We start from the raw sequence: 10,992 nt of genomic DNA on the forward strand, positions 1-10,992 counted from the left end.
TCCCCGTCCCCTCCTCCCCAACACACTCGGCCTGTCGTGCCAACCTGCACAGTGAGCGGGCCTCGGGACCCCGCGAGAGCCATGCCCACAGGCTCCGCGCCTGCGCTGCACACCAAGCACCCCGGCCCCGGGGACGAGTGAGCCGTGCATCATGCTCCAGTCTCGAGGCTGCGGGATTCGGTGCCGAGGAGCTCCTGAGGGGGATGTGTTTCCAGCCCTCCTCGGGAGAAGGGCAGGTTGCCATGACAAAGGCCTTTGAGAGAAAGAGGTGTGGGATGGAAAAATAATATGCGAGAAACCCAGGAGGGGAAAAAAACCAGATCTCAGATCAGCATTTACTGTCATTTCCCAACACAAATTGCCTGGGATTTGGGACGTTGGTTCATGAGAAACAGGAAAGGAATACAACTACCCTGAAATTAGGAGAGGGTAGAAGAAAGAGGGATATAAATATAAACAAGAAGCATACAAAGAACCCAAGATACGGTGATCCTGAGGAAGAAAACTTTCCCCACAGCAAGATATCCTAACACCACTTCAAATAACCTTTATTATCAAACACCAGGGATTTTACTGTGATTATCAACCACAGTAAAAAAGGCACCTTTCCCCTAAGCCTCTACACCACAGTTCCCCTCCCAATGCCCTTAAGAAAGCTCTGTCACCTGAGCAACTTGCCACCATTTTATGGATTGTGCAGGCCTTGCTGCATTATAAGCAAGTTTGTAATTGTCTTTTTTAATGCTTTGCATTTCTTAAGTTTCTCTGCCATACAAGGTCTCAACAAGGTCTGCATAGTTCTACAGAGAGGAGCAAAAGAAAGCAAAAGCTAGAAAGGGGAGGCAGATCCTACCACAGCAATGAGCGACAGGCCTAACCCAGTCATACCTCCTGAATCTGACAAACCAGGAAATATAACAAAGTGCCAAAAACATGGATTTCAACAATTGTTAAGCATTCAGAAAGCTGGGAAATCCCACTGCCCTGAAAGGCAGAGTGAAACACAGCTTCAGTTTCCTGACTTGATTCTCAAAACACACTGTATACAGCAGTCAGACATCTCCCTCTCCCAGTTTGTTGTAGGAGACCCATTTTAAAGCATCGTTTCGCTACTTCAAATCGTGCCTATCATTACACTCCAAAGTACTCCAGCTGTGCACGCACTGCCCCTTAATGCAGCAACTTCTGGGCTGGAAAGACACCATCACCTTTAACAGATTTAACAGAACAGCTATTGCCCGTGTCTTCCCTAAACTCTACAAATAGCTCTTCCCTATTCCCCTTCCCTTTGCAGCCTATGAGCCTTGGCAGAGAGTCAGCTGTGCCAGACACAGCTCCTCCGTGTCCCCTTTTCTCCCAGCGCTATGGACCCCAAAGGGATGCTGTAGTTGTGTGTCCCAGCTCAGATTCCTTCCTCTCAGCTTTCCTGAAGGGAAGTTTCTCTTCCCTGTCTCCAGCTTTATTCTCTAGCTTCATCCTTCCATCCAGCCCTGCACCCACACTTCCTTGCCCCGGTCGTACCTGTTGGCAATACTCGCACTGCTGCCACCGCCGCTGTGCTTCCTTGCCCGGCTCAGCCTCCGCGTGGGCTTTGGGTCTTGTAGTCCAGGGCTCGGAATTGAGGGAAAGGCCGAGGCATAGCCATGTTCACACTCTGCGCAAGAATCAACAGGCAGGGTGTGAAAAGGATAATTCACACACAAAAAAATAATAATATTTTAAAAAAAAAGAAAGGCAGCGGCAGGCCTCATGCTCACCCACCAGCCTAGGTGGGGAGGCCCTGAGGCACAAGCACACAGGAAAATAACTGGTGATGCATTTAGAGGGAAGTGACTGGGAGGTGGAGAAAAGAGAGGAAGGGGCTCTGCCAGCCTCGGAGGAAGGACGCTACATCTCCAGTACCTGAAAACGTCAAAGCAGACACAACAGCCTACAGATTGCCCTGTCTCTCTCTCCTAGTTCAAGCAACCCGTACCGAGCAAATCAGGTGTATTTCACCGGGCCACCGAGGGCTCCCTGAAACCAGAGCCTCGCTCCACCATCCTTCCTGTCCAGCGGGAAACTTCAAGCCAAGCCGCGCTTTTCCTTCAAGGACTCTCATTCACCTCCATCTCCCCTCCTCTGTGGGCATCTTCCACCTCGATCACGACCGCGAGGAGGATCCGTCAGCCCTCGCTTCAGCCCCTCGCTGCTCAGGCGTTTATCGCCACCCAGCAGGGAACGCCTGCCCCGACCCCCTTCGCTGGCGCCCGTCTGTCCCTGGCCGAGACCCCCGGGCCCGCTCCCGCCGGGGACGCTGCCGCCCCGGCCCCCCTCCTCCCGTTACCTCGCTCCCTCCGCTCCAGGTACTCGGCCGCCTCCAGCAGCCGCTGGATGTTGATCATCTGGACCTGCTCCATGGCCCCCCGGAGGCGCCGGGGGGCTCGGCCGGCCGGGCGCGCCGCGCCCCGCGGGGATCGCCGGCCCTGCCTACCGCCTGCGCGGCCCCGCGGCGGCGCCGCTCCGCCCGGGGCGGCTCTGCGCGGAGGGCGAGGGGAGGCCGCGCGGGGGAAGCCTGAGGGAAGGACCAGGAGCCTTCATCCTCCTCCTCCTCCTCCTCCCCCCCCTCAGGGAGCCGGCGGGGCCGGACGCCTTCCTCGCCGAGACGCCCGGCGCGGCGCTGCACCCCCGCCCGGCCCGGCCCGGCCCGGCCCGCCTCGGCCCCCAGGCCCGGCCTGGGTTCACCCCCTGCTCCTCCCCCCCCAGGCCCGGCCTGGGTTCACCCCCCTCCCCTCCCCCACTCCGACCCCTGCCCGGGTTCACCCCCCCCCCGGGGCCCCTCCCGCGTTACCCCCTCGGCCCCGCCCCCGCGCGGCCCCGCCCCCGCGCGGCCCCGCCCCGCCCCGCGCGCCCGCCGCCTCGCACCACTTTGTTTACCTCTGCCGAGCGCCCGCGGGAGGGGGCGGGGCGCGGCCGCCGCGGAGGCGCCTGGGAAATGTAGTTCCGGCCGCCGCGCAGCGCGGCGGGAAGGTGGCGGTGTCCGTGCGCGGCCCCTCCCCCCCCGCCCCGGGCCAGGCCCGGGAAAGTCGCGCCGGGAGCGCGGGCGGCAGCGGCCCGGGGCCGGGGGGCGGCAGAGCCGCGCCCCGCCATCCCGGGGGCGCAGGGAGAGCTGCCCCCGCAGCCGCCTCGGCCCGCTGCGCGGCGCCTCGCCGCCCGGCCGCCCCCGCTCCGCTGCTGGAGCCCGATTTAAAAAACTTAAAAAAGCGGCGTTTAACTGCGGGCTGTTGGCGTCGAAGCGAGTCGGCCTTCGCTGGGAAAGGCCGGCGTGAGGCGCGCCCAAGCCGGAAGCCGGAGCTCGCGCCGAGGAAGCCCGCGAGCGAGCGTCGCCGCGGCCTTCGCCGGGGCTAACTCCCGGCCCGAGGGCGGCCGGTTGCGGCTCCGTTACGGCTCCGTTGGCGGGCGTCTCCCCACGAGGCTGGGAGCTGGGAAAGCGCCCCCAGAAACCTGGAAAGCTGCGATTCTCGCTTGATGACTTGTGCCTGGTAGCAAGAGCCTTAAACAGCGCACGAAACGCCAGGAGACTCACGCTGAAGTTGCAGGAGTTGGCAGCACTCCACTTGAGGCGGCCTCGCACAAAGCGGATTTACTCCAGTTAACTTTTCTTTAAACACATTTTGCCGATCCACCATTTCTGAGCTTTCCCCGCGATACAGCAGGCTTACACCTGATGGAGGTAAAAGTAATACTGCTATTCCATTCTTATATAGCCCTTCTCACTCCTGAATCTCAACGGGTTGTTTTGTTTTTCTTATCCTGGGACGTTAAAGAAAAAGAAAGAAAAAGTAAAGAAATACAGGAGGCTGGGACACCTTCAGGGCCATCCTCCCTCGCTGTGCACAGCCGAAAAGCCAGCCCCAGCCCTCGCTCAGGCAAGATGACCATCAGCAAAGCCCGTGCAGCAGGACCAGAGCACTGCTGAAAAGGGCCTTTGGTCTGTAGGGGAACTCGGGGAAGAAACCATCCCTCTCCCTGCTGCCGTGCTGGAAACTGCTTATAGAGTTGACTGTTAAAAGCATATAGAGAGGCTCAAACCTGAGCAGTCTTGGGACTACTTACATGATCTCAGGTTACTTGCAAAGGAAAAAAAATGGGACGCAGGAGCAGGTTCACAACACTGAGAATAATGCAAGTGCATTTCTGAGCTCTATTATACTTACACTAACCTGCTTCCAAAACCAGGGAATCACTTGCCTTTCGGGACTAGCAATACTAAGTAAATACATAAATATTGAACCCTTAAAATCATTAGTATTAAGAAAAGGGGAAATCCTCCTATGCTGATGAGGTTTTTGCAAGACCACGTTATTGTCAGCATCCACTGCCACCACCTTTTGGACAGCATGCTTGGAAATGGGTGTTACCACTATAGGGACTGAAGGGGGAAAGCCATGGCTGGAAACTGAAGGGGTAGCTTAGGAGCTTATCTAAATGTTGGCCAAAGTTTCATATAAAACCTAAAAGACAAGAGTTCCAGATATAAAATAAGAATGATACGAAGTAAAAGGACAAAGATGCACAGTAAATGAAAGCAGCACTAGAGTCAACTAAGAGTGGGATCAATTTTTTTGTGACATGACATAGAATCAGCTGAACTTCCATGTTAGAGCCTGTGTTTCTGAAGTAAATAATGTACAACTAAAAAAAAAAAAAAAAAAAAAAAAAAAACTTCTTGTGCAAACAAATTTGAGAGTGAACTGCAGGGCATCTTCCCAAAGAAGGACCCCTGGAGAGGTAGGCAAACTAACCACAGAGCCACAGGAGACCTGCAAAATCTTTCAGCTGTCATCCTAAGTGCTAGTGTGGGCAGGTCAGCCTGCAAAATGCCAGGTTTTATGTGATAGAAACAAATGTGGGTGGAAAGTGAACAGCACAAAGAGGCCCATGCTATTCGACTGCTGACCAGATTCCTCCCCCCACCAAAATCACATTTAAAGATGTGGGTCGGCAATCCACAAGCAATACTGGGGAGAGGCTAAGGGAAGAGTATTTTAGGGGAGAATGAGATCATTTAATTTAGTGGCTCCGAATGATCTGTAAGTACAGTTTTGTGATTATAAGTGCTTGCTGCTTGGCATCCCTTTTGGCAGCTGTGATTCACTTTCATTGTGTTCTGCTGCTTCGCCCTTTAGAAAGGGGCTTTTTACGTTTTATTAAATGGCACTTCGGCAGCCCTCCATTTCCAGCCTTAATAATGGATTTGTTAATCTCCCCGATAGCCTTTCCCTCCTCCTTAGCAACAACTTAAATACCCAAGAAGAAATCTGCAGTGCAGAAATCAATTAATATTTACATCTGAAATGCTGCCTTACTATTTTAATCAAGTAAAACAGATGTGGTCTTTTTTTTTTCTCCCCCTTTTTTTACTACCATCACTTTGCATTAAACCAGCACGTTTGATTAGCGGAATGTCATGTGAGCTTTCCATGAAGTAATGTTTTAAGCCTCTTGAAACTGCAGTGACTTCAACTTTTTCCTTCTACTCTGCAGGAAGGGAAACTGAGGCATAAGCAATGTAATCACTTGCATGAAGGCACACCCTAAGCTAAGAGTGGAACAAGAGCACAGCTCAAGATGCCCAACCCTCAGCTGTAAAGACTTAGAAATAATATAATGCTTTGCAACCTGAAGGTTATTTAAAATAAGGGTAATATATTTGGTGAAGAGCACCTGGTTTTCCATCTCTCCTTTGGCTTTTTGTAATATCCTCCTATCCCCAAGTCTTTGCAAGCTCTGGGAGGAACATAAAGATGGCAAGAGCTGCCAGACTTTCCTTTGCCCACCTCCAAATAAGCCCTGCAGAGTCTTAATCTTGCTTTCAAAGCTTTGAAACTTGGCAACCTTGCAACAAAGGTATAAGCAAAGATCTCCTTAGAGACCATTCTCTGCTGTTCTCAGATCAGGGAGATGATTCACTGGGGTTTGGGACAATTGATTTTTGAGGACTGCAGATCCATAAAACTCCTCAGTCTTTCTAGCCTGGGGGACAACTGCTGTAACATACCCCAGTCTGCCTGTCAGCACACTCTGTAACAACCAGGTCTCCGTTCTGTACTCATGGCTGCAAAAAGCTGAGCTCTGGAGGACTTCTAGCACCGGGCTGGAGAACATCCCAAATGCTAACTGCTTAGCACCCCTCCAATGCTTGCAAAACCTCTAGTAAAGGACCTACATTGACTGTAAGATGGAGCCTCATTTTTTCTGATCCAGGAGCCTCACTCTTCTGCAAGATACCAGATAATCCCTTTCAGTACTCCCACTAGTGTCTGGAACCTGTCCAACAGTGAGGACAGAAACTTCTCAGTGCCAAACCACCTGGATATCCAAGAGTCTGAGCAGGAATAAAGCCCATGCTGTGTACCTTGCTCTGATTCAAAGACCAGTCTCTGCCAAGTGACAGAGCAAAAGCCACAGGTGTATCAGCTCTTCGGGCCACTTGCGCCTTTACTCTGGGAGATAAGTGGCTTTTTTCAGACCTGCACTGTGCCCCAGTTTAGTTTGAGACAGTGACTCATTCTGCGACTTTAGTCAAGTCACTTGACTGATCCAGCTGCAAAATTCAGTAAGAGGACCTAGAGGGCCTCCCTTAGGAAAAACACATCAAACGTAGGATGGGGTCACTCAGCTAAGTGAGAATAGGATTCTTGGGGTGTTTCTCCGCCAGCTCTCAGGATGCTCTGCTGATGGAGGACTTGATTAGTTCCCAGTGGCACTTTTGGTGCAGACCCATAGTTTTACCTCTGCCCTGTCATTTCTACTGCGTGACTTCCTTCTGAATTTTATGACAAGGTCTAAACAGCATGAGTCAAAAAAACACAACCTGGAAGTGGTTAACACATGAATCACTGTGGCCAGGTCACAACCCAAGAGGAATGAAGGGGGTTTACTGTGACCTGGATGAAAAATATAAAGGAGTCTTGTGCTGCTCCATATATCACATCATTGTAAGATCTAAGACTGTCTATACTGACCTTGAGCCATGTGTTCAGCTCTCATTGATGCAGTAGGATCTCTGCATATAAACTGAAGGTAATTTTGGCTCCTTCTGCACTCTGCTATTTACAGGTTTCTACTAGATCTTTACCTCAGCTTGGCAAGAAAAAGACCCAAAGCAGCTCACAGCCAATGGAAGGAGCTGCAGGAAGAAGATACTGCCAATACATCTGCAAGGCTGTGATTTCCTCATCTTCAGACAGGATTATTCAATAGCAAAGGACAAGTCTGAGGTCCCCCTTTTGCTATTCCTGGTCAGAAGGTCAGTAAGGATAGCCAGCACTCGACAGCCAGACTACAAAGAGGTTCTCACTATATTCTCTAGGTGACAAAGTCAGCTGCCCCATGTGTGCACACCTCTACTAGGCCCTAAAACAAGGATGTCACTGACACAGACAGCCATTTGCTGGCCTTCATGCTTTAGGAAGAGGATATGGCAGCAGATGTCTGCATCTGTAGTAAAAACAGTATATATTACATACCATGACTGTTACAGATAAGGCATCATATCCAAAGAATTCATCACATCTGTATGCAATTCCTGCTGACACAAGCTTGTGTCCACATATACAGAGGTAATGCCAGGCACATATTAAACCCCAACTCCCTCTAACAACAGATTCCAAACTCCAGCATTTCAGCTGCTTTCATAGCCGCTACGTGTTTCTAGCCATGCTAATTCATGAGGAGCCATTTGCAGAGGTTACAGACACACCAACAGAGTTGCCTTCAGCAAAACTTTGTTTGTGAAAACTGCCACCATAATTTTTCATGTGATGTTTCTATTCCTTTGATACTAAGCTTAAATTTTGAGAAGCAGGTCATCTGGAAACATGTATTTGTCAGTTACCAAGGTATGTCAGGATTGGGTTACGTAGTCTTGCCATGAGAACTGCATCAAGCAGTAAGTCAGCAGTATTACTCATTTCCAGAGGTTCAACTGGAAAAACAATTCAGTTGTATTTTAGTAGCTGAAATACTGAATTTTACCAGAGCGGACTGTAGCCCATCCAGTCACTGGGCTGTGATACAGATAATTTTGCAGACAGCTACATATTTCAATTTTTAAAAAGGAAAGTGAATACTAAAATGGTGATCTTACAGCTGGGAGAGGTGCTGAAATGGCATGGCTAAGGGTAGTCTCCTGTTCCTGTAGCCCTGATGGCACGTCAAGCTCTGCCCCTTGGCTCTCAGCCCTGCAGCTCTGTTTCCACCTGACCAGACCAGCTTGTGGTCTCTGCTATTACCTGTGACTATGACAGTGTGGGATGTGGGACCGACAAATGTGTCTAAGAGGAAATGATGAAAAAATTCTCTCCTTATTCCTCACTGGACACCAAACTCCTAGAAGACTGCAGACTTAATTGAAAATCCTGCCCTAGACGCGGAGCACCGAGCAGGACCAGCCTGCAGGCAGGGGTTGGGAACAGCTGAGTTTTGGGGGCTGAAAAGGGCCCCATAGCTTCTCTTTGCCCACCAGAAGAGGGGACACATGTGCTTTGGGCCATCCGAGGCAGGGCAGCACCTGCTCCTGCTTGGGTTTGTGTTTTAAACCTGTGAATAATCTGGTATTTCCAGCAAGGGCTTGGCAGAATGAACGTGGACACCAGGGACGGTTTCCTAGACTGGGGTCCCCTGCTGAGACGACCCTCCTGGGCTCACCCAGCCCCAGCGTGCTCACAAGAACGCGAGCTGAGCGTGCAAACCTCTTCCCGGACTGCATACACACTTCTGGATATAGCCTCTCCTCCTGCAGCCCCCTCTGCGTAGAGCGGGGCCCATCACACCAACAGACTGTTTTCTAATGCCAGCAGCGTTGTTCTTTGTTTGGGAGCAACGTGGAAAAACTGCCCGTTTACGACGGTGACGCTCTGAACTGCGCGTTCAGCATAGCCCAGCTGAGACCTTCGCTAAATGGGACTTTGCAACCCAAAATGTCCTGCTGGCGAACAACAAATGTAAAGATTTCGCAGAACCAGCTATAAAAAGTGAAGATTTTTCATTATTATGACAATGCTGATCATCAGTGCAAGCTTCAGTGAAAACAAGTGCTGAGGAACTGAGCTGCCTGGATGTAAACGCTGCCTGGATGTAAATGCTTCCTCTCAAATGCAGCAATACAAATCCTGTATCCCGGTGTGGTGCTGGAAGAGAAAAGCCAGCAACTTCAACTCTGTCTGTCTTCCAGTTATATATAAAAAAAGGAGCCACATAAAATGATATATTTTTTAAATGCAGCACATAAAATATCGAGTATTATCCACCTCAAGGGCAAGAAAGAAAATTCTGCTGCCCTCCCTCACCAAGTCCCCTGGGATCTGGACAGTTTCAGCATAAAAGCACCATAAAAGCCAACCAACCCCAAACCCGGCAGCAGCGCGTTTCCAAAACGGTGAACCCCAAGCTTTCCAAGACAACGGCGCTGCCGGGCTCGCACTCGCGGGAACGGTTTCGGCGCGCAACGCCGCCCTCGCCCTGCGCTCGGCGGACCCCGCGCTGCTCCGCTCCCCGGACGCGCTGCTGCGCCGATTCACCCGTTCTCACGTTTTTAAGCACGTGAGAAAATAAACACTAATTCAGGTTTTTTTTTTTAAGCCCCCCTGGATCGGCCGCTTGGCTATTTTCCGCCTCGGGACGTGACAGGGGGCGCGGAGCGCGCTGCCTCGCGGAGCTGCGCGGGAGGGGCTCGGCGGCCAGAGAGGCCGCGCTCCGCGGAGAGCGGGGGGCTGCGGAAAGCGCGGCGGGAGGAGCGGCAACGGGCGCGGGGGGCCGCGGAAAGCGCGGCGGGAGGAGCGGCAACGGGCGGCGGCGCGGTCCGCCTCAGGAGCGCCGCGGCACCGGGGGGGGGGGAGGGGGTAGGGCGCTCCGCTCAGCAACGCGTGACGTCACGGGGGACACCGCCGCCGCGCATTGGCGGAGCGGCGCGCCCGGCCCCGCCCCGCGGGACGCCGCTCCGCCAATGAGCGCGCCGGGCTCGGCTCCACGTGCGAGCCATGCGCCGGGGCGGGGCCGCCGCTCCGCGGGCGCGCAGCGGGGCGGGCCCGGCCCGGCCCTTTGTCCACCGCCTCCCGCCGCGGCCCTGCCCGCGTCACCGCGCCCCGGCGGCGGGGGGGCCGCTCCGCACCGCCAGCGGCGCGGGGGGGGACCCGGCTCCGCACCCCCCAGCGCGGGGGGGGAGGGGGCCGCGGCTCCGCAGCCCCGCGCCCCCCCCCCAGCCCCCGCTCCCGGCCGCTCGCCCCAAGTTTCTTCTTCTCCCCCGACAAACCAGCCGGGGGTGGGGGGCGCGCAGCGCAGCGCAGCGCAGCGCCGCCCGCGCAAGCGCCGCTTACTTTTATTCTCCTTCTCGATCCGCTCCAGGTAGCTGGCGGCCTCCAGCAGCACCTGCACGTTGCGCAGGAAGGTGCCCGCGCCCGTGTTGAAGATGTCCCCGAGGGGGCAGCGCCCCGCGCCGCGCGGCTCCCTCCGCGGCCGCCCGCGCTTCCCCATGCCCGCCGCCACGGCGGCTCCGCGGCCGCGCTCCCCGCGCCGCCGCCGCTTTTGCGCTGTTTTCCCCAGACGGCGCCGCCCCCCCCCCCCCCCCCCCCGGCGGGGCGGCCCGGCCCCACCGCGCCTGCGGAGAGCGGCGGCGCCGGGCGGCGCGGGGGGGGCGCCGCTTCCCCTGAGCGGTGCTTCCCCCCCCCAGCCCCGATCACGGGTCACGGCGGGGGGAAGCCGCCGCGGCGGGGACCGCCCGCGCTCCTGCGCCTGGCTGCGGCGGGGCCGGGCCGGGGCGGCGGGGCCGGGGCCGGGCGGGGGCCGCGGCCCGCGCGAGGGGGCGGCCGGGGCGGCGCGCAGCAGCCTCGCTGAGGGTGTTCCCGCGGCTCCCCGCCGATCCACAGGCGTATCGGTGTGCGTGTACGAAATATAGGTTACAGGGAAAATATTTTACAGGCACTTCCTTGTCCTTTTTTTGTTGTTGTTTTC

At 54.8% G+C, this 10,992-nt stretch overlaps 1 protein-coding gene across 2 annotated transcripts in view; it reads right to left on the minus strand.

The window, feature by feature from the left end:
• MXI1 (MAX interactor 1, dimerization protein) overlaps nucleotides 1-10,541 on the minus strand; it is a 55,965-nt gene extending 45,424 nt beyond the window's left edge. Inside the window, exons 1-2 of one of the 2 annotated variants that reach the window (XM_062580241.1) lie at nucleotides 10,359-10,541; nucleotides 1,522-1,654 (exon numbers count right to left, since the gene is read on the minus strand). In XM_062580241.1, coding sequence (XP_062436225.1) covers nucleotides 1,522-1,654; nucleotides 10,359-10,515 — 290 coding nt within the window. In that variant the 5' untranslated portion in view covers nucleotides 10,516-10,541. Of the gene's footprint in view, nucleotides 1-1,521; nucleotides 1,655-2,326; nucleotides 2,686-10,358 lie in introns of those variants that run through there. The other variant, XM_062580243.1, reaches the window with a different exon arrangement.
• Between the last annotated feature and the right edge of the window lie 451 nt (nucleotides 10,542-10,992).

The sequence above is a fragment of the Rhea pennata genome, chromosome 7 (genome assembly GCF_028389875.1).
Source record: "Rhea pennata isolate bPtePen1 chromosome 7, bPtePen1.pri, whole genome shotgun sequence".
In the NCBI taxonomy this organism is placed as follows: Eukaryota; Metazoa; Chordata; class Aves; order Rheiformes; family Rheidae; genus Rhea; species Rhea pennata.